This window comes from Lates calcarifer, linkage group LG5 (genome assembly GCF_001640805.2).
Source record: "Lates calcarifer isolate ASB-BC8 linkage group LG5, TLL_Latcal_v3, whole genome shotgun sequence".
In the NCBI taxonomy this organism is placed as follows: domain Eukaryota; kingdom Metazoa; phylum Chordata; class Actinopteri; family Centropomidae; genus Lates; species Lates calcarifer.
This window is the reverse complement of record NC_066837.1, coordinates 26,061,126-26,087,296: the sequence shown is the minus strand read 5'-3', so window position 1 is coordinate 26,087,296 and position 26,171 is coordinate 26,061,126. Positions and strand designations below refer to the sequence as shown.

At 40.4% G+C, this 26,171-nt stretch overlaps 1 protein-coding gene across 1 annotated transcript; it reads left to right on the top strand.

Annotated features, from left to right (window-relative positions):
• The first annotated feature begins 1,684 nt into the window (after window positions 1-1,684).
• Window positions 1,685-22,919, top strand: LOC108900130 (high affinity choline transporter 1). The gene is made up of 9 exons (XM_018700988.2): window positions 1,685-2,068; window positions 9,145-9,353; window positions 9,561-9,674; window positions 10,701-10,856; window positions 15,199-15,347; window positions 16,799-16,942; window positions 17,218-17,371; window positions 17,931-18,148; window positions 18,900-22,919. Exons 2-9 carry the CDS (start codon window positions 9,170-9,172, stop codon window positions 19,440-19,442), a joined length of 1,662 nt encoding a protein of 553 aa, XP_018556504.1. The 5' UTR covers window positions 1,685-2,068; window positions 9,145-9,169; the 3' UTR covers window positions 19,443-22,919.
• Window positions 22,920-26,171: the final 3,252 nt, after the last annotated feature.

The following is a 26,171-nucleotide window of genomic DNA, read 5'->3' as shown; positions in this document are numbered from 1 at the left end:
CAAAAAAAAATTAAAGCTTAGGAGCTTGCAAGGCAGTGTAGAAGGAGGCTGATAAGTCAAATAACCATTTGCACGCATGGCGTGTGCGCGCACACACACACACACACACACACACACAGATGCACCCACGCTCTCAAAGTGGAGAGTTCCTGGGCTTTTCTTGTTACAGGAAGAGGACTCTTAAAGTTACAGTGTTACCTCAGCTCTGCACAGCAGGTCTCTGTGTCGTTTCAAGCAGAGGAAAAGAAAGAGGAGGATAAAAAACTTTGGATTAAGTTACTTAATGTTCGTAACTGAGGGAAGATGAAGGTGGTTGCCAGATGAGGTCGATGGTTCAAATTTCCCTTCAGTGTTCAATTATGAGAATTTTGTTCTCTCAATGAGGAAGAAGTGGTCAGAAGTTTTTTTTTTTTCTTTTTCTCTTTTCGCCATCTGTAAAAAACAGGATGCTGCTTTTTGATCTGCTGATTTGGGTTTAGATGTTTTCATTTCAACAAACACGTATCTATGTTATGATGGCTTGTACATGTTGGCTTCGTTTTCCGTGAAGGCTGGTAGCCGAATGATGAGTTTCCCTGTGAGCGTTGTGGCTTGTTGTCCTGTTACTGCAGAACTAGGCAAGAATTCACACATATGTCAGGTCTGTTGGATGGTTTCATCTTTCCCCACCAGTATGAAAGTATGTGAAAACTGTCCATAAAAATATTTGGCTTTGAGGCTACGTGTGACAAATAGCTGTCCTGTGGCTTCACCTGGACCATACAAAGACCCTTTTACAGCAGCAGGCACTTTGATCTGTGTATAACAAATATACCTCTGTTCAAATTTATATGCTTTTATATTGAGAAGGTAGCTCACTTACAAACATTGAGCACAACACTTTTATTTTCCTCTTTTTAACCAGCTCTCAGTTTCTTTACTGCAAGTTCTTCCCCTTTTTTTCAGTCTGACTCTTCCCATGTGATTTACTAAATGCCTGATACACTAAACCATATGGACAGAACAAGCAACGCTTTGTGGAAGTCCTGGGCAAAGAGGCACTTGCATGCGGCCACACTCAAGCATGAGCACACAGTAATAAAACTGAGGAAAAAAACAAAACGAAACAGGGCCAGCCTGGAGAGGGAGATGTTTTTCTCGATGTATTGCGGGCGTGTGAGGATCCTGGTGGTATCTGCCATGCTGGCTGTACAGCCACTGTGAAACACAGCAGGTAGGTGAGAGATAGAGAGGTGCTATGAATCACATCTGAAGTTTTAATCTGGGTGGAAAACAAAGACAGAAGTCTGAAGAGAAAGTCTGTAAGAAGGTCAGAATGGAAAGACAGAGGACAGGAAAGTAGTAGTAGAGGAAAGTAGAGGAAAACAGGGGGGAGGAGTGGGAGTTTAAAAACAAAAGATGTTTGAGTAGAGAGAGGCAGAGTTGGACAGAGAAAGGAGGGAGTTGTAAATGAGCTGGTCATGAGCAGCTGGAGGTGGTAGCGCTGCCCTACAGTCAAAGTCATCCTCATGTGGACCAAAGCTAAACAGGGGCTGGGTCTGCCCCGGGGCTCTCAACACAGCTAATTGGCTGCAGACGGGAGGACAAATGCAGCCACCAATCAGGTGGCAGTGGTGGCGGCTCGCCCTCTCCTTTGTATCATGTCTGACCCCACCCACCCCTTGAGCTTTAAAACCAGGGGAAGGCTGAGTACTGATTCTAGAGAGTTCCATCCTCCTTCACTGAACCTGCCTCATGAGCTCTGAACATCAACTCTTGACTCCTCTCCCTCTTCACTCCAGAGCACTTTGTTAAAAGCTGTTTTAAAATCAGTTTTGAAACAGACTTTTTGACTTTTTTTTTAAAAACATTCTTTAATTCAAGAGATAGAAGAGCACCTGTTGTTTCTTTGTGTTGTCCTTCATCCCTTGGCCGTCTCTCCCACTCCCCAACACTGTGGATGAGGGTCGCATGAATCTCTCTCCTCCTGGACTGAATTTATCACCTGGCCTGTTCTCTGTCCTGTGAGAATAGCCTCTGTTCCCTCTTCACATCATCTCTAAGAACTGACACGTACTGTTAAACCTAGGTATGTATTCAATCATTGAATATGCTAACATGTGCCTCCTCTGCTCAGTTTTTTTCCTTTGTTGTCATGTTTACTTTATGTACATCTTTTGACTTTGTGTATGTTTTTGCTTTAGAATACATAGGTTTTTCTTTGTGTGAGCATGTACAGTATGTGTGTGTTTTTCTTTAGAGAGGCTATTTAAACTTGGTCAAGTTGGGACATACTAAGTGAGAGTGTGTGTCTATCCTGGAAATAGCACTGAGGGGCACTGCTGCAGAGACAGATTGGCTCTTGTGGTTTGTCTTCTGTGACTACAACTGCCTATCTTTGTTTTTCTGTATTCTCTTTATCAATTGTTTAGATAAGCTGTAATTTTCCACTGCACTTGGTCTGAGAATAGAGAAGTTGTAGAGGCTGAAACAGGAGTTGGACTGCAGTGAGATATTATAAAAACATGCATACATATATATATAGAGAGAGACTTACTTAGACTAATTTAAATATTTTGAATGACTTAAATCTTGTTTTTAAGAAAAAAATAATGTGTCGTTTTTTGTACAATTTTGTAATTGAAGATGCAAAGTTTTTAATTTTTTTGTTATTAATCAATTCTTAGTGATAACTGAGATTTTTTGTTTGTTTGTTTGTTGTTTGGGTTTCTGCGTTTTGTTTTTTTTTTCATTTTGGTATTTCCTGGCAGTCCTCACCACGTGGTATAAAAATGCTTTTTGCTGTATTTCCTGTTCTGAGCTTTTTATCATTCACATCGTCGCCATCTCTCTTAATCAAAGTCGTCATTCCTGAGGGCTGACTGACCCAGCCTCGCCCTCACAGCTCTTCATCACAGCGTCTTGAGTGATCTAACAAAGTCAGCCATCTGAAACTAGACGACAAGAGATTAGCTTTGTCCTCAAAGTGATTGGCCTTAGATGTAATGTGCACTCAGGGCAGATACTTTTGATGCAATTGCCTGTGTCCTGTGAGTGAATTAGCAACTTGTCACTGATAGTGAAAGCACACCTTTGTCTCAAGGTGCTCCCCTATCTCTGCCCACCACGTGTGAATGTCCAATCATTTAAAAACCAATGGAGGAACACTAATTATCATGATGTTTATGGTGACTGCTGTCTCTTCTGTGTCTTGGTTCTGCTCATTAGTCCAGATGGATGATTTCTCAGAGGCGATCTAAATCAGGGCTGGTTCTGTTTCTGAGAACTAATCTCTGAATTATTGCAGGACATAAAGTGAAATTGTACATAACAAAGGAGATTAGAGGAAGCAAAGAGATTTTTTGTTTAGTTTTTTCTTTCATGGTCTCTGTTGGTCTCCTCTTTCTGTGAAAGACATCACGTCTGTGTCTGGACCATAGCAAGGTTACATTTTACCGGCGTTCTGCATCAACCTGAAATCTTAACACCTTTATAGAATGTGTGAATGTGCATGTGCACAGACACACACAGACTTGCTGAAAAAGTTACCAGTTGCATTCAGACCGGTACTAACCACTAATAGCAGATAATAGTGTCTGTGAGCGCTCCTTCCACATCACAAAACTGCAGGGGGTGGAGATGGAGAAGAGGCAGGCAGCAAACTCACAGTTGGCAGAAGAGCTGGTCTGAACGGAAAAGTACTGAGAGGCAGGGAGATGAGATGGGGGGGGGACTAGCTGTAGAAAGAGTGTTGTAGCTGCATCCATGCCAAGACACACTTCTGCACCTGTATGAAAGACAATACCACATGGAATAATTAGACTGAGAAAGCAGCCTCTCACAGAAGCAAATCAACCCTGTGTCTACTTTCTCTCAGCTGAACAGTGCCAAAGGTAACATTCAGCCAGTGGCACAAAGCCTTCAAATCATTAGTTGGCGTCAAACCTGCTGTATGTCCACTGCCAACATTACATTTATTGAAGTGAACTAAATGTACTACTCCTTGTGCAGATCCAGGTTACATAATCATTAATTATCCCTTTAACTCTGACTGAATTTGTTGGTTGGTCTCAGGTTGGTTTCTAAAAACCAACACAGGATTCTGGTGGTACATTTCTGATTGAATGAGGAATAGTGGATCATCCCCAGCTCGAACAACATATGGATGTTCAAATGCTATTTTTAACTATACTAGCTGCACACAAGAGGCTTATTAAATTTCCAGCATCCCTTTTAAAAAGAAACAAGAACTTTTTTCTTTTTTTTAAACCCATATAGCAGGTCTGGAATATAGATTGTAGGCTGTACAGTCATATGCACCACAGATATTTCTAGAATGATAAAATTAATTAGTAATCGCTGTCAGATTCATTTCACATCATCAGAATATTTAGAAAGAAAAGCATAGTTTGTTTGTATAGTAGCTCATTTTCAGTTCTTTTCAGTTATAGTGTTACTCGTATGGTGCTCATGTTTAAAGCTCTTTGCTGTGTTGTCTTTCTGTGAGATGCCTTGCATGAATGAGAGTCAGGGGGGTTTTATTTTATGAATGGGACTTTTTTTCACCCCCCCCCCCCCAAACCCTTGTTTGTGGTATGCACATTGAAAGATTTTTCTCACAGGGATTTTTTTTTCTTATGGTTTTCACCACAAAAAGAAAAAAAAAAGATTGAAAATTCATCTTTAAACCTGATGGGAGAGGAACATTTCTTCTGCACCTAAAAATTATGGTAAACAGCTTTTTACTGCCTTAAGAAATGATAACTATTTGAGAGAATAACTTTACTGTTGTCTGTGGCACAAGTCACGAATTAGAAATAATTGTGTCGAAATATTCAGAAAAGTAGGCACTTGTTTCATCTCTTAATGTGGCAGCATTGTGTTCACACTTGAGTCATGTGGGAAGACTAATGGAAAGTTACCAGGTGCTGAGTAAGCAAATCGCGGAAGTGACATGAAGAAGAGGTTATTAGACCCACACATGTGTGAGTCGCAGTGAGAGACCTCCCAGCCACTCACACCTCAAGAAGCTGGCAAAAATCAAGAGTGAAAGAGAAAGAAAAATCGTATTTATTCATATGATTTGATGCGTCTACATTTATGTGGGAATGGTGCATCGATACGCTATTGATATTAATCAATGACAATCCCATTCACAGCTTCTCAAATACTGAAGGAGTTTCACCTCAGGAGTGAAATTTCATTTGGCCAACATTTATCATGAAGTTAGCTTTGAATGAGATTTGTTGCAACAAGCATCTGTGGGTCTCCCACTTTAGCTGCTGGCTTCTCGCTCCTTGGGCTACACTCTTATTGTCCATTTTCTCCTTTTCGCTAGGTGATTATGGTGCCACCAGTCGATTTATTTTTTGACTCAAAGGTTTATTCTCAAGCAAGTGGGAAGCTATCTAAATATTTTAGAAATATTAGACGTGTACCCTTTGTAGAGTTTTAGTAATCAGGGGAGATTAAGGAAGAAATATATGTGAAATTTAGTAGAAAATGCCTGTTACACAGATATTCTGAAATCTCAATATTTTGGCTAAAATCCTTGAAACAAGTCTTGGTCTCAGTGCTCCAGGAGCATAAGTTATTGCTTCTCTGGAGAACATGCACACCTAATGTGTAATGTGTAATGTGTGTGTGTAAATGATGCCAGCACATGCAAATGAACATCATACACCCTTCAACTATATCTACATAGTCTAGTGAGCTGTCACAGTCACAGTCTTATTATGTAAATACATCACCTCACAATTATTTCCTTACTTGATCTTACTTGACTCTGAATGTCAGCGCATTAGTGAACATGTTTGATGTGTTTAATTGACTCTATAGGTCTGTTTCACTGCAGTGACAGTTTGTCGTCTGGATAGAAGTTGCCTACAACATACATGAGTTATATATTACTTGGCATCATGCCAGTCAAACCTGTCTCTGATTTGGCTCGGGTTGCAAAGAATTATGAGTTCAACTTCCATTGAATCCAGGCCTTTCAATAGCTGAAAAAAATATGGAGCATTCAGTGTATGGCAGGGTAAAGTGTGACTGAATCAGTTGAAGAATCTGAAATAACGCATTTTCTGTCAGTGAGTAACATGAGTATATCTCACTGAAGAAAGGCAGATGATCCACTATCACTGGCCAGTTCCTTATAGTCATCACATTCATCACACCAAAAAAGAGGGCAGGGAAGTTTGTTTTGTGTGTGTTTTGTGTGAGGGAGGGAGACATATAAGGGGCCCTTTTTCAACTCCAAAATAGGTCAGTTGACTTGCATCTCCCTATAGAGGGAACTCAAGACCTGTCTCTGCTCTGTGAAATATCTTGCATACTGTTACACAGAGGAGAGGGGGCTCACTAAAATAGTCTGCACTGTGAAAATTCTGCATAGCAGAAGCACACAGCTGATATGTAAAGCATATTCAGTAGAAAGGCAAATACAAACTAAAATTCACTAATCTATAAAGCTCCACCAAACAACCTTTTTACCAGTAAATCAAATAACTACATATTTTGGTAATGGCAAATGGTTCGACCTCAGTGAGAAACCCAGAAAGAATTATTACTGAAATCAGTGGTGCTATAGAGCATTTTAGCCTCTATAGCTTATAGTTTTGGCTTTTCCACTCAGTTAGTCTGTGTACCAACAGGTAGCTGTATCAAGCCAAAAAGCTCAGCAGTCAATGCACACTATTTGCCTAGCACCAAACAGCATACGTGAGCCAAAACAACTTATTAGACAGTAATAGGTAAGGGTTTGGTATCTGTGCATATGTTAGCTAACTGTCTATCTATCTGTTAGCATGTGCTTATCTGCCTCCAAGTGGATCAAAGATTGATTACTGCAGCTTTAAGGAAACCTTGAAATATCACATAACAATTACAGGAGGCCTATTTCTGTCCCTATATTCAGCATCTGTGGGTTACTAAAGGGTAAACATTTTAGAGGCAAGTGTCTTAGAAATTCATTGGGCTAGAACATAGCGTCCCCACAATTCCTTCTCAAATGTTCTTTTGTTTTTACAACCAGTTGAAAAATACCAGCAGCCCTCAGGGAATTCTGCCACTCCTGATGGTTGCATGAATTCCCATTAAAAAAAATTTACAAGTCCTTGGAAAGGTTACAAACAATAGTTGTTCCCTAAGAGGTTAATGCTGTTGATTTTAGTGGTGGCTAGCAGTGTGTATCACACATTGTAGTGAATGCCTTGTCGGTGTACTGCTTGCTGTGGCAATTACTTGACTAAGCATTGGTGAGTTATCAGACTCCATTTTTGTTTGCTATTTGAGAAGGTTGCTTATACTGCCAGACAAACTGAGTCTTTTTTTCTTTACAGTTTTTAATTCTGCTGTTTGGGAGCATTTTTCTTTCTTTTTTTTTTTTCTCTTCTTTTTTTTATTACAAATTCTTTGAAGCTAACACATTAATATCTGTCACATTAATTCAAGTAATGCAGTATGTTTGATGTATTTCTGTTCTATGTTTATGTTTTCCTGCAAAAAACTACAGCTGTCAGATCAGTGTAGTGGGGTAAAACGTTCATAAAGTGGCTCTGTACCATTGTGGAGAAAATGTGCAGTTTCTCAAAATGAAGACTGTATTTCTACTGCTGTATTTCCTCCCGAATTCTTCACATATCACAGTTCCATCAACTATAATAATTTACAGAGTGCAGCTCTTGGTTTTCTGAGAATCTATATGGGTTTGGCCTGAAAATAACAGTGCTATAATCTAACATAAAGATGCTGTTTGAACTCTGCAATTTCTGGTATGTAAGGGCTGAAAGACTGTGCACACACACACACACACACACACACACACATACACACAGAACACGTGAGTGCTTTTCAGGCTTTTGTTGACTTTGGCAGAGAGCTGCCTCCCCCAGCCCCTCAGCCATTCCTTCGATGCCCTCACATAAACACACACATACACATACATTTGCCTCCTACTCGTACTTTCCAATTCATTCCTTTCACAAACATTTCCTTTTTTCCCTTTCCCTATTGTCCCAAGTGGATATACATGCATTCTCTCTTCTCAAGTTTTGTGATTCGAGCCAAAGCTTTCTGTATAATAGATGTGTTTTTCACTACGTTGGACGTGAGCCATGTCTTGTTTTTCACCATGAAAAGGATGGCTGTATTTATGGTAAATACGTTTCTGTTGTTAATAAAGAAAGGTCTTCTAAGAAACTGCCTTACTGTGATATTTTAGATGGAAAACCTCAGTTTTCCTGGACTGCATTAACACGGTCGATAGTATAGCTGTAAGCCATGTCAATGTACAGAGAAGTGAGTGCAAGTAGGTGCAAACCAGCAGTTAAAGATTAACACTTTTTTTATAGGTGCAAAGCCTTTGCTCATATTTTAATCCTCCTCTAGAAAACCATCTGTCCTATGCACACTTACGGTAACTACATACACGCAGACACACACATGTGTACGCACTAACTTGGCTCTAAGTTGTGTTCACTTCCCGATGTGTGGGGTCGAAACTCAGGCTGTCCAACCACTGAAGACGGGGGACAACATCTGTCCGCCATCTTTGTCAGTGCTGCCAAGTATTATGGTGAGACCCCTTTCGCCTCTCCAACTCTACATCCCACCCTCCCCTTGCCCTCTTTTTTTCTCCTCCCCACTCCACCTTTTCCTTCTTTGCCCCACTCCATCACCCCATCTGCCAAGCAATTAGAGTCAGGTCATCCGAGATGCTGCTACTCCTGTCTTTTTTTCCCCCTCTGTAGCTCTTTTCTTTATTCACTCTTTCTTTAAGAAGATATATAGTTTCTTTTTCATCTCGCTCACCTTACTCTTTTCAGTCATTTGAATACATGCTGCTGTTTTCTATTCATTGTTTTTATCATTTGCACTTAACAGCTTTCTGCACATGATGAATGTACCTTTTTTGTCAGAATCATCTTAGATGACATTTGAATTTGTGCAGACTTGCCTCTCCCACCCTCTTGCCCTGCAGTCCTACAACTATTTTTTCACAAAAAGTAATATGAAAAAATGTACTATGTGATTTTTTTGAGCATTTTGTACTGTATGTTGTAGTGATTTAAACAACCACTGCAAACTGCATTTCTTTGTTACCTTTTCAAGCTTTTAGTGAGTCAGTTCTTCATGTTTCTTTCTTTCTCTGTTTCTATCCAACAGGAGACACACACAAAAGTAGTTCAGGATGGCTCTCAATGTGCCAGGTCTGGTGGTGATGGCAGCGTTCTACCTGCTGATCTTGGGCACGGGCATCTGGGCGTCCATGCGCTCCAAGAGGGAGGAGAAGAAATGCACTGGGGACGGCATGGAGATAACACTACTGGCCGGTCGCAACATCAACTTGCTAGTCGGCATCTTCACTCTTACTGGTAAAGCAGTCACACAGAAGCTCAGTTTAGACAAAAGCTTAGCATGTTGACTCTTTCTGATGTGTTGATAATTTATGTTTGGAATAAAAAAGTTAGTGATAAAAACTGATAAAAGTGGTAGCTGACAACCTAAAAAAGTGTTTGAATACACAAGCTACTGTGATGTCTGTTTCCTGATTATCCTTTAATATGTTTGTCTCCTTGCAGCTACATGGGTGGGTGGAGGTTTCATCCTTGGTATAGCTGAGGCAACATACAACCCAACACTGGGTGCAGTGTGGGCTCTCATGCCTGTGCCTTACGTCCTGACCTTCTTCTTAGGTGAGTGGCACCAATGACCCCTAAGCCTAAAACCCTGAACCAAACATCCTGACACTTCCCCCTGAACTGTACGAATGAAACTGATTTAATGATGCATTTCAGGACTTAAGATTTAAGTAGACATAAAAGTGTGAACTTTATGCAGTCTTCTACATGGGGTGTAATGGTCTTGTTTGCAGGGTCTGAAATGAACACTTGCAAGCACAAGTAAATGCCAGGAACATTAGTTGTTGTCAGGAAGGTAAGCTGCCATAGTGACTGGTAACGTGTACACTGAAAACCCTTACTTAAATACAGACCCTGGCCTTTGTCTCATCTTTTTTCCCATCTTTAAATTAAAAGCTAGGTCAGGGCTCAAGTTTGGAAGAGGGAAGGAAAGCGTCTACACACAGTTTGTTATGTGTAAAATCAAATGGACTGACTTATGTCTCAAGCTGAGGTGTTGTTTGGCCACTAACTCCGCTCCCATATCCCCAACCCCCACCTGACTCCCCACACCAATAAAAGTGTCGCTCACGTTAAAAATAGGACCATGAGAAATCAGTTAAGGATTGTGACTCAAGGCAACAGGTGCAGAGAGACTTAGATTGCCTGGTCCTGAATTCACCAAACTGACAAACTCAGTCATTGGTCTGTAAACATTTGCAGCAGGTGAAATCATCAGTGTTCAAGGCCCCAGTGTCACAATGGTCTATGTGGTGGGAGAATAATGGGAACTGGAAACCCCAAAGTCCCTGATCAGGAAATATAACATCCCCCCTTCTGTTCTTGTCCATTGTTGGGCCAAGTGAACCCATGAGTTCAGCTGAAGGTGTTTATTGAGTTATCTGGAGGGAACAGTTGTTTTTCTTATCGCTCACACGCACTCGTTCTTTCGCTCTCCTGCTCACCCTCTTCCTCGTCTTCCTTTCTCTCCCATTTGGGTTTTTAAATGATAGAAATACAGCCATGTTTTAAAAATTGATTGCTTCATCATTTCCAGAGAGAGACTGTGATTTCACACTAATCTTTTCCCTCCTGCTCCAGGTGGCTTTTTCTTTGCCAAGCCCATGAGGGAGAACAAGTACGTGACAATGATGGACCCCTTCCAGCAGAAGTATGGGAACGTCCTGAGCAGTGCACTGATCTTTCCTGCACTGGTGGCCGATGTCCTGTGGGTGGCACGCACACTTGTCAGCCTGGGTAAGTTACCTCACACTGTAAAACTGTCTGGTATTATATTGTATGAACGTGTATACTTAAGTAATCATGCAGGCACCAACAGTTCTAGGTACACAATATGCACAAACACTAGAGTAGAAAAACAGCTTGAATGGAGGTATCTGCTTTTTTTGGCACCAACTCATTCATGCGTTGTAAATAAAAAGCAGGTACAAAATAAATGAACAAAAGGAACTCTTGACAATATAACAAACTACAGCTTTATAAGCTATATAATTATAACATCATCTGTAAACCATTTTCAATAACTATTTATTAATGAGCCATTGTATTGGATTTCGTCCATGCACTGTATTCAGCTTCTTTAGTTAGTTCAGTAGATAAAAACATACAGAAGTACACATGAAGCACACAAAGTAAGAAACACAAAGGTAGGATAGTTGTGAAAATGCCTACAAAAAAATTAAAGTTGACCGTTGACTCCCTCTTCTGAACAACTGTCAAATCCTAGCTTAGCAGCTGTAATTAGGCATGGTGTGTTTGTCAAGCATTACGTCAAAGGAATGTGCATGGGGCTATGGTAGGAGAGTAGTAACTTATATCTAAAGGCAAGGATCATTAACTAACTACATTAGTTTATGGGGTTACACGTCAGCTTTTTACAACTAGCGCATCCAACGTGTGGAAGCCTGTCCTGGATGCCATCAGGGTTTTGGGTAACATTAGCACCTCTGTCCTGCTCTTTATTGCATTTGAGGAAGTCTTGCTTATAGTACAACGACCAGCTAGTTCTAAACTGCAATACATGGGCATGCTGCTTCTTTGTATCTTTGTTTTCTACATGGATCACCAGCTAGTTAGGATACAAGCTATAGGCCAGGATATAGCTATAGGATGCCACTTTAACCTCTGTAAGCATTTATGTAGTCACTGTGCCATAGTAAGGCTAGTGGTTGTCTTAAAGTCAGCTGGAAGCACTGAACTGAGTTTTCAACCAACTCATGAATCTAACAGGGCTTAGTGAATGGTCAGTTATCATGTGGAAAACAACTTCACAGAACATAATGAACAAAGAGCTGTACCATACTGAGCAGCAAGAAAAAAAATACCTCACTTATTCTTAAAACATGTGTCACACACACACACACACACACACACACACACACACACACACATTACACCCATTTCTATCTCCACTGCTGAAATGAAGAAAAAAAAAAAAAACACACAAATGTTGACCCCTAGCATTATAAGCACAATGAGGGGCAGTCGCTCAAAATAACCAATGACTGCAGTGGATTATAATCACTATTATTAAGTGGATTATTATTGTGTAGTGTGGAAAATTGTCCGGATGATAAGATTAAAGTGGTTCCTTGTGATGTGATCTCTCTGTACTGTTCTATGTAAGCTACCACATTTGGCACTGTTGTTTTTAATGTTTCTCTAATCTGTAAGTGATGATTTAATTGTGTGTGTGTGTGTGTGTGTGTGTGTGTGTGTGTGTGTGTGTGTGTGTGTGTGTTCATGCGCTTTGATAGTGGATGCAAGTGTGCGTGTGGTCTGCAGTGTGAATGTGCCTGGGTGTCTGTGCAGCAGAGGAAATGTGTGTGTGTGTGTGCATGTGTGTACATAATGTTTTCTTGTGTGTTTTTAACGCTGTTTTCTTTTCCAGTGTTATTTGAAAAAGGGGGTTAAACATCGAGCAGCCTGTTGATTGTGAAAGGTGATCAATTATTCAAACTAGACTGTGTCATTAGAAACTTCTTTCTATTGTTTGTGCCAAGGCTGTGACTGACCGATAGGGGGTAAATGTTACACCCTGAATTATAATTTCATTTCCGTGTTTAAAGTTTAAAAAGAGTTTAAGGGAGACAGTGAAATCCATTGACAGTGTCTGAGTCACTGTGCTGAAGCTCCACAAAAGGACTGGTAGGGAGGCAGGAATGTTCCTGGGACATTTTTATCCAAACCTATTAAACCAATATAGAATCAGGGGACCCCTCACTCCTCAGTAAAACCTCCTGTTGTTGTTTCCAGTTATGCCTACATGCCCGATGTGTGCTTGGCATCACACGCACACACACACATAAACACTTGACACTCTAGAGAGCATGCTGAGCATTTGACACACAGGAGCGTTGTTGCTGGGAGACAGTTTATGTGTGTGTATGTGTAGCATAAACTGAGCTTCATGATCTGACTGATTGTGTGTGTGTGTGTGTGTGTGTGTGTGTGTGTGTGTGTGTGTGTGTGGTGGTTCAGTGCCAGAAAAGGATTTAACTTTTAAAACACACCTCCCATGCGCTGCATGGCATGTAGCCATGTAGTATCAACATAGTCATGGTCAAATTTCTGCTGGGAAGTAATTGGGGACAGGACAGAGAGGTTGCAGTGGGTTTGTTTGTGTGTGTGTGTACGTGTGGTGTGTGCACGCACACACATGCATGAGTTTTGGAAGTGGGACAAGGAGCTAAAAACAACACGGGGGGTATTTAGGTAGCGCTTTGCCTCTGTCCATCCCTGGTGCTGCTCATTTAGCCCCAGAGGCCCTCTGAATCTCATTCCCCTTTTCCTCTTCCTAAATTTAGCATGGAGGGGAACAGCACAGCTCAGCACAGAACAGATAAGAGATCTAGTGCTATATCTGGAAAACAGACCACCCAGGAAATATTTACGATACGTGTTGTGTAATGCTCCACCATAAGATAAATTACAGGACAAACAACAACATACAAGAGTCTGTTCGATCTGGATGTGTATCCACACGTATACAGATCAGGTATGGATCTAGTTGAGATGGATTTCAGTTCACACATGGCATCAGAAAGCATCTTGACTGGCCACATGGTCAGATTTTGCAAACTATAACACTACAAAAAGCTCAGCAAGGCTATACAGAAAAACCTAAAATTAAAAAAGGTCAAAATCCAAGTGGTTGTAGGACTGAAAAGACACAAATAGGTTACAATGAATTGCATTGGGGTCTTTTGAGAGGTTGGATATACAAAGTTAACAACGAGCATTCTCATTGTTTTCATGTATACATTTATGTTGTTAACCCCCTCTCAGTGAGGATTGAGAGAATCAATCCCAATGTGCAAGCACAGTGTGTTTTTGGGTGCATTCATGCCTGTATATATCATGCCGTGCTTATCTGACAAGATGCATTTTAGTGCCAAGTGTGAACACGAGTATTAGTTTAATAACTGTAGTATCTACTTGTTTTAAAGGTAATTAAGCAATGGATTAGTCTGTCTGTAGAAGAAAGATTAGCTGACAGAGTAAATAAGGTGACACAGGTTCCAGGGTAACACAGTATCAGATTTAAAAAATGTCAATCACATGGGATGAAAGGTCAAACTGAAACAGGTCAAGTATGCATCATCAAGATGATGTAAAGTTAGTGGGGAAGACAGAAAGTTGTGACGGGGTGGTTTAGGGGGTGGTGGGATCCGTAAGGGGGTGACAGGTCAGCAGGGTGGTGAGTGGCGATCGATGGTGCCGATCTGACACTTCTCTGTTTAAGGGCATTGTTGTGGTGTGGCTGCAGGCTGCGGCTGGGGGGACCCTGGCAATGTGGGAGAAGAGACGGTGAAGGTAGTGACGTTTTGCTTGCCTTGTTTGAGTAACAAGATGTCTTTATTTAATTCACTTGTTTACATTTACTTATACATATAGTTTTTTTTACACATTTGTTTCACCGCTTGAAGACACTTCTCTTTATCTTCATCTTGATTTTTTATAACTTAATAAAAATTTGTCACTATTTAAAGGGTGATAAATCACCTAAGAGGGTGAAAAAGGAATATTTTGGAGTCACAATCAATAGGCTGCTTCTGTTATATGTTTCTGTATGGTTTTGTTCTGTTTAATTTTATCATCATTTATCATTTTTACGTTGGCTTGTTGCTTTATCTAAGCGATTTGCTGCTTTTTAAAGGTTTAAACCAATGCCACCTATGTTTAAATGTAATTTCCTTTTTGACTTGAAAGACTAGAAATGTAATGTTTTGCTCTTTGTTGGTAAAAGTGCATTTGTCTATAAGTGCTCTTTGGAAAATATTGAATTAAGGCAATATGCACAGTATAACAAGACAATGTCATTGCCCAGCTTCTTATTAAATCTTAAGTATAAGTACATAAGAGTGGATGCATGTATATGTGTGTGTCTGTGTGCGAGAGAATAGATTTAAAAGCAAAAGCGAGACTGAGAACCTAATAAAACACTTAATTAAAATATTACAGTCTAAGCAGTTGCATGTATCTGTTGCTACCAACATCTGTACATTAGAAGACAGGCTGTTAGACATTTTGCCTCTGTCAGTCCTCTGATGCTCATGGTTCTGCTGTGTTGTTCCAGGTGGAACTATGAGTGTGATCCTGGATCTGTCCTACGTCTACTCCATCATCATATCCTCAGTGGTGGCCATAATCTACACACTGCTGGGGGGACTCTATTCTGTGGCCTACACAGATGTCATCCAGCTCATCCTCATCTTTGTCAGCCTGGTGCGTAACATCTATTGACCTGTTCACACAGCAGCCACTATAAACATCAGGCTTGGGAACTCATAGCTCCATCCCACCATAAAGTATGTGTCCTATCAGATTACTCATTCAACTACATAATAAGAGCAAATGGATGAAAGACGAGAGGGATTGAATTACATTACAGTCTGCCCAGTAGCATATTAACTATGTTAGCTGATTAAATTACCTACTGAATTAAAGTATTACTGACTTCATTAGCTTATTTGAGATCTGTGAAGTATGTTTGTAAGTTTTCCTCACTTCATGTTCAAAATGGCTGCTAAAAGTTGATAATCCTTTATGAAATATGTGGTTGCAAATGGACTACTCACATGGCTAGTTGGTAAAAGGCAAGCTAACCACAAACACTGCAGCCAGTGAGGAAAATGCTAGTCATTCACAACAGCTCTCTGAGCTTCTTTCAGTTTTCCTGTAGCTGTGATGTGGGTTTACTTCCCCTGGCACAGAGTTCACAGGATTGTACATTATTTCAAAGAACTGTTAAAATACTGGATAAAAGCCAGAAAGTGAATTATAAAGTTCCTTCAAAGACATATTTGCAGCTTACCCAAAACTTCAAATCGTTGCATAGAATGAGCCCTCCATATCCACATATGGAGCAAGCCCTCTTCCACTGAGCCCGCCATGTTGCTCTGCCATGTTTCTACAGTAGCCTTTCACATTTTACGTAACCTGAAGGCCACAGTAGATTCTCTGACTCTGGAAAAGGAGTGGTTAGGGGAAGGATATTCAGTTAGTTGCGGTTTACAACCTCACCACTAAATGCCTATAAATCCTACACACAGGTCCTTAAAATATAAAGGGATAATGCAATGCAGTTAATAAGCTATGATAGCTTCCTCCATTTTAGACTGTCTGGCTGTCCGTTCCTTCAAAGATCAGTGCTGTCAAGATAACTTCAGTGTCACTTAGCCAATACAGATAAGCTTCAGTCATCATGTGACCTCAGATGGGTGCAGTGCCTTTTCATTTGTCTTCAGATACTACGTGTGCAGAGGTTCGGTTCGCCCTTTGGTTTCTTGTTCTGCGTGGGTTCTCTCCTGGTACTTCGGCTTCTTCCCACCATCCAAAGACGTGCATGTTAGGTTAATAGGTGACTCTAAATTGCCTGTAGGTGTGAATATGAGTGTGAATGGTATATGTTGTCTCTGCGATGGACATACAGGGTGTACCCCACCTCTCACCCAATGTCAGCTGGGATAGAATCCAGGCCCCTACTGATAATTCTGAACTAAAAATAACTATGTAGGTTTAACCACAATCCAACAAAAAAGCACTGCACACCACTCAGAAACTGGAGCTTCAACTCCAATTCTAGTTTCACATTCCTAATTCCCAGTGTGTGACTGAACACTCCCTCCACTAGCTCCATAATCAAATTAGTTTTGTCCTTGTGTTTGTGTACACAGTGGGTGTGTGTTCCTTTCCTGTTGACCAACCCTCACTCAGTGGACATCTCACTGACAGCCTACAACCAGACCTTCCAGGCTCCCTGGGTCGGCATGGTGGAGCTTGATGAGGCTGGCAAGTGGTTTGACGACTTCATGTTGCTGGTGAGTGGACTGGGAGAGGTCATCGCAGTGTATACATGTGCAGACAGTTCTTAATGTTGTCTGATACACAGCTTATTCTATATTTACATAGCTCCTGCCATCACAGCAGTTAAATTAAATTCAGCCCAGTAGTTAGATTAAATAGGCTTATTTCATTAGATGAGCTAACAACCAAGCATAATAAGAGCAGAGCCATGAGAGGACTGTTCCTCTTGTCTTCAATTGCTACACAAACTGATTCCTGTCATCATGTCTGAACTGTGTGTTTGTGCCAGGCTCTCGGGGGGTTGGCCTACCAGGCATTCTACCAAAGAATCCTGTCCGCTTCATCTTACACCCAAGCTCAAGTGACCTGCTTCGCCTCCTCAGCCTTCTGCCTGGTGCTGGGTATCCCCTCTGTGCTGGTGGGAGCTGTGGCTGCATCTACAGGTACACACTCTTAATTTACAGCTCTGGTAAATTCTTCCAACTTTCTTTAGCCTTGTGTCTGCATTGGCCATTGGCTTCACCATTTGAAACAGGCAGATTTTATTCTTTTTTTCCCATCATTTACATTGGATTAAAGCGACATTATGTACTGCACCTATGTTACCGTAAAATGACAAAATTACTTACCATAGTTAACAGACTTGTGACAGGAGAAATGGTGCCTCTTGCATTCCAAGTCTACACCCTGAAAACCTGTTCTTGCACTAACTACCTAACCTGTAACTTTGGTGAGCAGATATAGTGAGTGGCTTAAACTGCTGGAATTAGGCCCAGCAAGTTCAAGAGCAATGTTCAAGTCCGAAATCCACTGAACATCCAGGTTAACTGCTCAGACTACAGCCCTACAGAATTAATTACCACTGCTGTTGCTTGGCAAAGTTCCATTTTGTTGCTTTAAGCTCTATGTATCTGATTTAACCATTGTTTCTTCATTTATTTTCCTCCTTGGTCAAACTTTCCTGTGGTCTTAATCCAAATATTCACCTCTCCTTCCTTCCAGACTGGAACTCAACCAGCTATGGATTGCCCACCCCATACGAGCGTGACCAGGCAGGCTCCATCCTCCCCATCGCCCTGCAGTACCTCACGCCTCCATACATCTCTGTCATCGGCATCGGAGCTGTAGCTGCTGCTGTCATGTCCTCCATGGACTCAGCTCTTCTGTCCTCTGCCTCATTGTTCTCCTCAAACATTTACAAGAACATCATCAGGAAGCAGGTGAGAATTTTTGAGAAAGACATCAACAGCATGTATGTCCCTAACCAAAGCTGAGGGATATGTGGAAAGCAAGTATCTACTACTAGAATATGTTCTTATTCTATGAATTAATTCATTTAAATATGAAATGTAAAGGTAGTTCATGTCACACGTTTTCACCTTTGTTTTGCAGGCTGTAGTTTTTCATTTATTTTAGCTGCATAATTCTATGTGCTAGAGGAGAAAAGTCAGATTCGAACTGATTAATACAATGTCATTATGTCCCTCTCAGGATTTTAAATCTGCCTCCATTTACAGTAATAATCCACTGAAAATAAAATGCCTTTAATGGTCATCATCATAAAGAGTCCTGTGTAGGTAGCCACGAGACATTTACAACTCAGAGACTGCATCTCTATACTGTACTCTCACAGCACAAGCTGGGGGTGGCAACAAAGTAGTTATTGACTTTACAATATTGTACATACTGTACACTGTTCCCACTGACTGAGTGTTATTTGCTGAGCGATGTTTGAGTGATGTTTGCTCTCTTAAAACAATGATGTGTTTCATTACTTCACCCCCGTGGAATGTTCCATATAATGGGCCAGTTCACTGCTGGTATCTTGTAGTGCTGTAACTTACAGATACAGTGTCTTTGTAAGGGGATCTCTTAGCCAAGGAAGCCTCAAGTCTATATGATCCTTAGATCCTTTACATTGTATAACTTAGTCTTTTTGTGTTTTTGTTGACATTCTTTTTGCTCCTTCAGGCATCAGACCGTGAGATGCAGTGGGTGATCCGTATCTCAGTGGTGGTGGTGGGTCTGGCTGGCACTGCCCTCACCTTCCTGGACAGCAGTGTCCTGGTCTTCTGGCTCGTGGGTGTGGACATGTCTTACACAATCATGTTCCCTCAGCTAGTCTGCATCCTCTTCTTCAAGGTGTCAAACGGGTATGGAGCCACAGTGGGCTACATGATGGGAATCATCATGAGGGTCCTGAGTGGCGAGCCCCTCATTGGCCTGCCGCCCGCCATCAAGTTCCCAGGTTGCCGGCTGGACGCAGAGGGAAAGCTAACCCAGTTCTTCCCCTTCCGCACCGCCATCATGATCATCTCACTTTTGTCCATTCTGCTTTTCTCCTGGTTGACATCCATTATTTTTAACAAGGGCCTGCTGTCCGAGAAGTGGGATGTGTTTAAGATCAAACGCAAGCAGAAACCGGCAGCCAGAGCCATGGACGACAAGGGGACCAACCCTGACAACGAAGAAGCCTCTGCTGCCAAGCAGCTACTGGACACCACCAGCTGCTGAGGAGGCTCACAGAGAGGGAGAGAAGATGGGCGCTGGCTGGAGGCAGACATGTTTGTTTGTCTGCCAAGCAAGAGTTCACAGAGGGGAAACAACAGTAAAGATGGGACATTAAGTACAGATTCTGTGCAGTGTCACAGTGAATTTGTGGCGATAACACATCATTAGCAGAGTGTGATCTGAGGTCTCTGGTATCCTACTTCATCAGTTGTCTCATTGTCTTCTACAGAGAATACAGTAAAAAAATAGGCTTCCTGGCTAGGTTACGTTAACAAACTAGACAGTAGCCAGAATAGCATAAGATGATTACATATATGCAGGCCCAGAATAAAATGCCAGAGACTGTGCTGCAATTTATTTAAATACTGTCATACACTGCACTGTAATAGATGCAGTCCACACAAAAAATCTGAGGTGAGTTTAACCATCATTTAAATTAATTTCCATTAGAAAAAACAAGATTTTAAGTTTAAAACTTCACAATAATACAACTTATACCTCTTTTTCAGTAGATACTCTTCAATAAAGATCAGACTTGTACATTTGTACAGATTTATATAAATATATTTTTACAACCTCACTTTGACACATTGAGACGTTGCCCAAATACAGAGGAGGGCTCCTTTTTAACAGACCTGAATTCATTTCCTAAAAACCACCATGCTGTGGCAACACTTTATGTCAAAAAAGGCACATGCACAAGAAATGGATTTCATACCAAAGGAAGTCCAGCATAATGATGATGAAATAGTTTACAGTCTTGGTAAACATAATCTGTCTATACTATCAGATTTTTCTTTCATAAGAAAGAGTGCATCAGACTGTGTCACCCACCCTCTCAGAAAACAGGAATGCAACAAGCCATCTGCTCCGTCCTTTTACTGAATGATCATTAATCAGCTCGGCCCTGGCATGGCCAGCAGGAAACATGTCTCACGACTCAGCACTGTTACTTCAAATGCACCTAACTTCTCTCTCAGCGTGAACTTCTGCAAGTGATTTGATAACAAGACAGGGCTCTCTTTCACACCAGAACAAAGAAATGCTACCCAAAGAACAAAGAATGAGTGCACACACTCCGCACTGTTCCACGGCGCATTGGTGAAAGATGTTTTATTATTTAACAGTTTATTTGAATGTGATCTGATTTCTGTCTTTCTCTAGCTGATCTTCTGCCATATATACAGCGAAAGTAATTATTCTCAGCTTGTTAGTTAAAATGAGATTTTTAACATCTAAATGCTATATATATATATATACATACAAAGAATCATTGCTTATACATCACTGTGATTTTATTTAAATGAGTGCTGCTTTCTGATCACCAATCTGCTTAGCTATGGTTTATCAGAAATTTTTCTTTAGCAGCAATCCACACTTGGGACAATGGTTTTGTAAAAATTAATCTGAGTGAATGCAAGGAGAGGCAAATGAGAGTTTGAGATATGTGTGAACATATCCAATATGCGAGGAATTATGGTTACATGTAAATTTTCACAGTGACACTTTTACCTCTCTCCCAAATACTGCTCAGCAGAAAAGTTAGATAAGATAAGATATCTTTTTTTTTTTCTTTTACCACACTGTGACGTTCTAAACCACCCAGGTACGGATGACTAAAGTGTTCCACCCTGTCGGACTGCTCTGAGTTGGGTTGCAGTGCAATGCTGGTAGGCCTTGTTGTGCAAGCAATAATGAAAATAACAAATGGCAACCAAAAACACTTGGACGTGACACGAACACTAATTCAGGCTTTTTAAACGCTCAGTATTTTTTTTTTTTTAACTTTAATGACTGTTTCATTTTACCCATTGTTGTGAATAGCGGCAGGAAGAGACTAAACTGAAGAACTCGATCTCCCAGCATGCCACAGTTACTGTAAGCCCATTCCCCTCAGCTGTATTTCACTCATATGATAGTTCAACTGAATGTGGCAGCTTCCTACAGCTGCACCGAGAGAAAGAACACCAGACATCTCCCTCATTTTCCTCCTCCTCCTCACCCATTCCTCCTCCTCGTTTTTCCTCACCGTCCATCAGTGTGAGCCTTTCAGTTTGTCAGTGACTTTGTACTGTATAGTTGTTGTGTTTTTTTGTTTGTTTGTTTTTATTTGTTATATACTGTATGCAAAGCTGTAGTTTACAGTGGGATCATTTCTTCCTCTTAGGTTTTGAGAAAGTTTGCAGCTAAGTTTCTGATCATTTATATTAAAGTTTCACAACAGTACAAATTTTTACTCCCATTTAATGATTAGATTTTATTAGAGGACAGACTGTTCAGTTGACCCTTGTGTTTTTTTAATGTATGTTTTGTTGTACTGAGCCTCTATAATAGTTTGTTGTGTGAAGAGATTCCTGCTAATGAGTGACAGAAAGCCTTCCTCTATCATACTGTTGCCTTTTAATATCACTGGAAACTGGTTTCACTCCGCTGTCAAAGATTATTTGCTGCACATCGTAAAATGGGTGTATACTCTAGTCACTGTTCAAATACCTCATGGAGTGGTAACGTTGTCTTTAGGTATACAAAACTTTAACCTATGATTCTGACTTCTGTCCTATCGAATGAATGTTGTTTTCCAAAGACTGATCGCACAGAACAAACTGTGTCTCAAAACAAGACGCATGCAGAACACAACGCATGCATCTTTTTGTATGTGTGATTGTGATTTCTACCTGTATTATACTCTTGTACTGTACAGTCTGATCATGATTTGTATATTTACACTTTATTTTTTATCAAAGTTGATTGCTATGCGTTGAGTAGAAAAAAAAAACACAAAAGTATTTTATCTCAAGTTAGCAACGTTTAAAGTTTAAATAAATTCATCTTCGATTTTGCAGAACATTCATTGTATCACATGTTTAAATCACCAGGTGGCAGTTCATGTGTTGTCAGCTGTGATTCTGAACATGTGTGTTGCAGACATATCAGAGGAAAAACATGTTACATACCTATGATTGAAAATAATAGCTATTTAAAATGAACACTCCTGCCGCTCCACCCCAACCGCACCTCCAAAAAAAAAAAAAAAAAAAAAAAAAAAATCAGATAATGTCTCCAGACATGATTTGATGGAATTTAATGGTTGACAGCAAGCCGTCCACAATATAATGAAAGATGGCAACGCTTTAATAATGGAGCACAAGTATATTATGTCTGTGCAATTGTAGTTACATTTTGAGCAAAAATGTTTTATTTTCCATGTTGGGTTAGTGAGACATCTATTAAAGTACTGGACAGTTGTGCTAGTTTTATAATATAAAGTAGGTAGTGAATTCTACATTGTATTTTCCCCTAATATATATTTGGTTTTATACTATTATGCATGTTGATTTGTCATTAACTGTGTTGTTTGTATACTGAACTTTCGTGAAGGCTGTTCTCTCTTGCCACTTGGCAAGGTCCTACTTTGTAATCAAGTAATGTCAATCCCCATGGGGTGATGTTCTGTCAGAATAAAAGCTGAAACTAAATGTCTGTTTTGTTTGCTGTCCAAGTCATCTCAGTGAGTCATACAATACACTTGAGCGATCCAGGAAATGTTTCTCTCTCTCTCTGCTGTTCATCCTGTTAAGCATACCCTCATAAGAAGCAGTTTTAACCATGGAGTTTGCCCCCCCTTTTAATTCTGGAAATTTGGTTTGGTTTTTTTATTTGTTGTGTATTTGGGCTGTGTCCATTAATTAGCATAGACATTTCCAGATATTTCCCTTAAGGTTATATAGTACAAATATACAGTATATATGTTGTGGCTGATTTGATGTATTTCCTTATCACATCAGACAATTTGTCCTCCTCCCCACCTCCTTTCACCTCCCTAATATTTGCATTTGCATTGGTAATAGCCAGTGGTTTCAGTACAGTATTGAACAATAATGGTGACAGAGCACAGCTCTGCCGGTACCTCTTGTAAGGTTAAATAGGGATGAGACTACACCACTGGTTATCACCACTGCCTTTAGGTTTGTGTATAATGTCCAGTTTGGTCCAGATGGGAAAGGTGACAAGGCTGCAAATAAGAAATTTCCATGCCTTCCTGGCATCAAGTGAGAGGGCAACGACTGTGTCTTTTCCTGTCTAATTCAACCAGATCAAATGTAATATAGTCCTCTCATGCTGTCCATTGATGACTTACTTTTCATGAATCCTACTTGATCACAATGTATTATGCTTGATAATGCTTTTTCCAGACATAAGGCCAAGATCTTTGTTAAAATCTTCCAGTCCAGATTAATCAGATTTAGAGGATGGATTACTGACCAGTCCTACTAGGCACAATCTGGATCAAAGCCTCTCTACATACCAACAATTGCCATTCCTTGTTGTTAAGTTAATCAAACAACCAGAAAGAGACACAAAACAAGTACAGAGAGATGCAAGATGGCTGTATCTTGAACAGTTGTGAAACCATTGCATGACAAACTCTGGTCACAAACATATAAACACCTGCCAAAGTATTTAACCACCTATGTGATTGTTACCAGCTACAGAGGGTGTGCCAGGACAACATTTTATCATCATGACACACACCTGCACACAGACAGACTCCACCCATCCATTATTTATACTGCTTATCCATTAAGGGTCAAGTGGAGGCTGGAGAAATCCCAGCTGACATTGGACAAGAGGAAGAATCTGGACAGATCGCAGGGCTGACATATATAAACAAACAACCATTCACACACATCTACATTCACACACCTCACATTCACACCTACGGGCAATTTTAGAGTCACCAATTAACCTGACCTGCTTGTTTTTGGACTGTGGGAAGAAGTCAGAGTAAATGGAGAGAAACTCATGCAGGCACAGGGAGAGCATGCAAACTCCACACAGAAAAGCCCTGGGCTGTGAGGTGACAGTGCCAACCACTGCTACACCATGCCACTCCCACTGCTCTGGTTGGTAAATACAGCAAGCAGCCATACAGCCTGTTCAGGGTTACCAAGATCCAATCACATCACAAACAAACCACAACAAGATGTGGGCTTGCAAAACCAAGCACATTCTAATCATAATGCATTCTGCACAGTGAATTTACACCACACATCAACATGCATTTCCACTTATCCAGATAAAACACAGATCACATGTTAATGCAAGGTATTATTGTGGTCAACTTCTCAAATCATGGAGAAACAAAAAGGCAAAGCAGCATTGCTAATCATCTTTCTGTCAATGTTAACTGCACAATACACCTGATTTGTCATTGATATCTCTGCTTGTTGACATGTAAGTTAGTCATTTCTCAGTTCTTAGTGCAGGAGCCTTGGCATTGCCACTTGTGTAGCAGTTAAAGCAGTCATCTAAGCTCTTACCTATTAGCTCAACATAACATAAATTAGAAAAACTGGGTCTATTCAAATTCACTGTTAGATGTTTAAAGTGATGCTTTTTATGAAACTGCAACACTCAGAGAAGCTAAGGTGTGAAAGTTTTTGTTGGCTTGTTGTTTCAAGTATGGATGGTGACATAGCAGCAGATGGTCTTATGTTGATGTTGTTTCAATAGACTCCCAAACCCATTTCTCTAGCTAACATTAGGCAGTGTGATCACCTAAGTCCGCAGCTTAGCTCTGGTCTAATGGGTCAGTTAAGATAAGATAAGATAATCCTTTATTAGTCCCACAATGGGGAAATTTACATTGTTGCAGTTAAAGTGGTACTGTTAGGGATTTAAGGTGATTGCCCTGTTAAAACAAGTTCCAGTCAAAGTTGAATTGCTGTATAAATCACAATATATGTTGAAACAGATCTAATGTAAATTGATGGTACAGTTGAGTCAAATAAGACCAGAGAATAAAACTGCAATAAAAGCTTTAATTTTTCAACTTATTAATACTTTATTATTACTTTTTTTATCAGTTATAAACAATTTTCATGCTACATTATCACAAATCATCAACATCTTACTGGTAAGTGGCAATAGACAACTTTCCCCACCAGCGTTTCCAAGTGATAAAAATGTTGCCGCCACTGATTCAAATAAAAATATAAGTTTCCCCACTGCTCATTTTAGAAAGGTCAAAGTAAGGTCAAAGATGATTATGTCCCTATCAGTCTTTCACATGCACAAAAATGGGAAAATAAGGCCCAGGGTTCAAAATTAACAGTTATCCTTTGATGAGCAATTCCGAAACTGGACATGCTGATCCATTCAGGAGTAGTGACCTCTGGTAGCAGTCACTGGGTTCCTATAAAATCCAGTAAATAATCGTTTAGAACCTCATGTAAATCCATGCATGGCACAAGGACTATGCAGTACTTTGTCTGGTGGCCATCAACACCCAAACAGAACTATTAATACAGACTACTTAAGTGCAAATGCTCTTGTATATCCAAGTTTCATTTTACCACTTCTGATCCAACAGTTTGCCACTTAGACGACATTTGAGCTTGGGGCAAAACAACTAGCTATGTTGAGTGGCTTTGACAAGCATCGCCTACATGACTTTGGAAAGGACTGGAAAGTTGAAGGAAACTGTTTGATAAGCTGAGTCTGGTATTCTGTTTGTGTTGCTGGTCCTCCACTGTGTACCAGGCTCCTTCAGCTTGGTCACACTCCAGAATTTTCACTTGGCTTGTCCAACATGCAGTAGTTCACTGTCGAACTCTAAAGGAAGATAGACCATAGGCTTTCTTTTCTTTCAGCTTTCTTTCAGCAAAGGATAAGTGCTACAGAGAATGCATAAAATAACCCCAGCAGCTCTTTAGATTGGTGTGGTGCTTT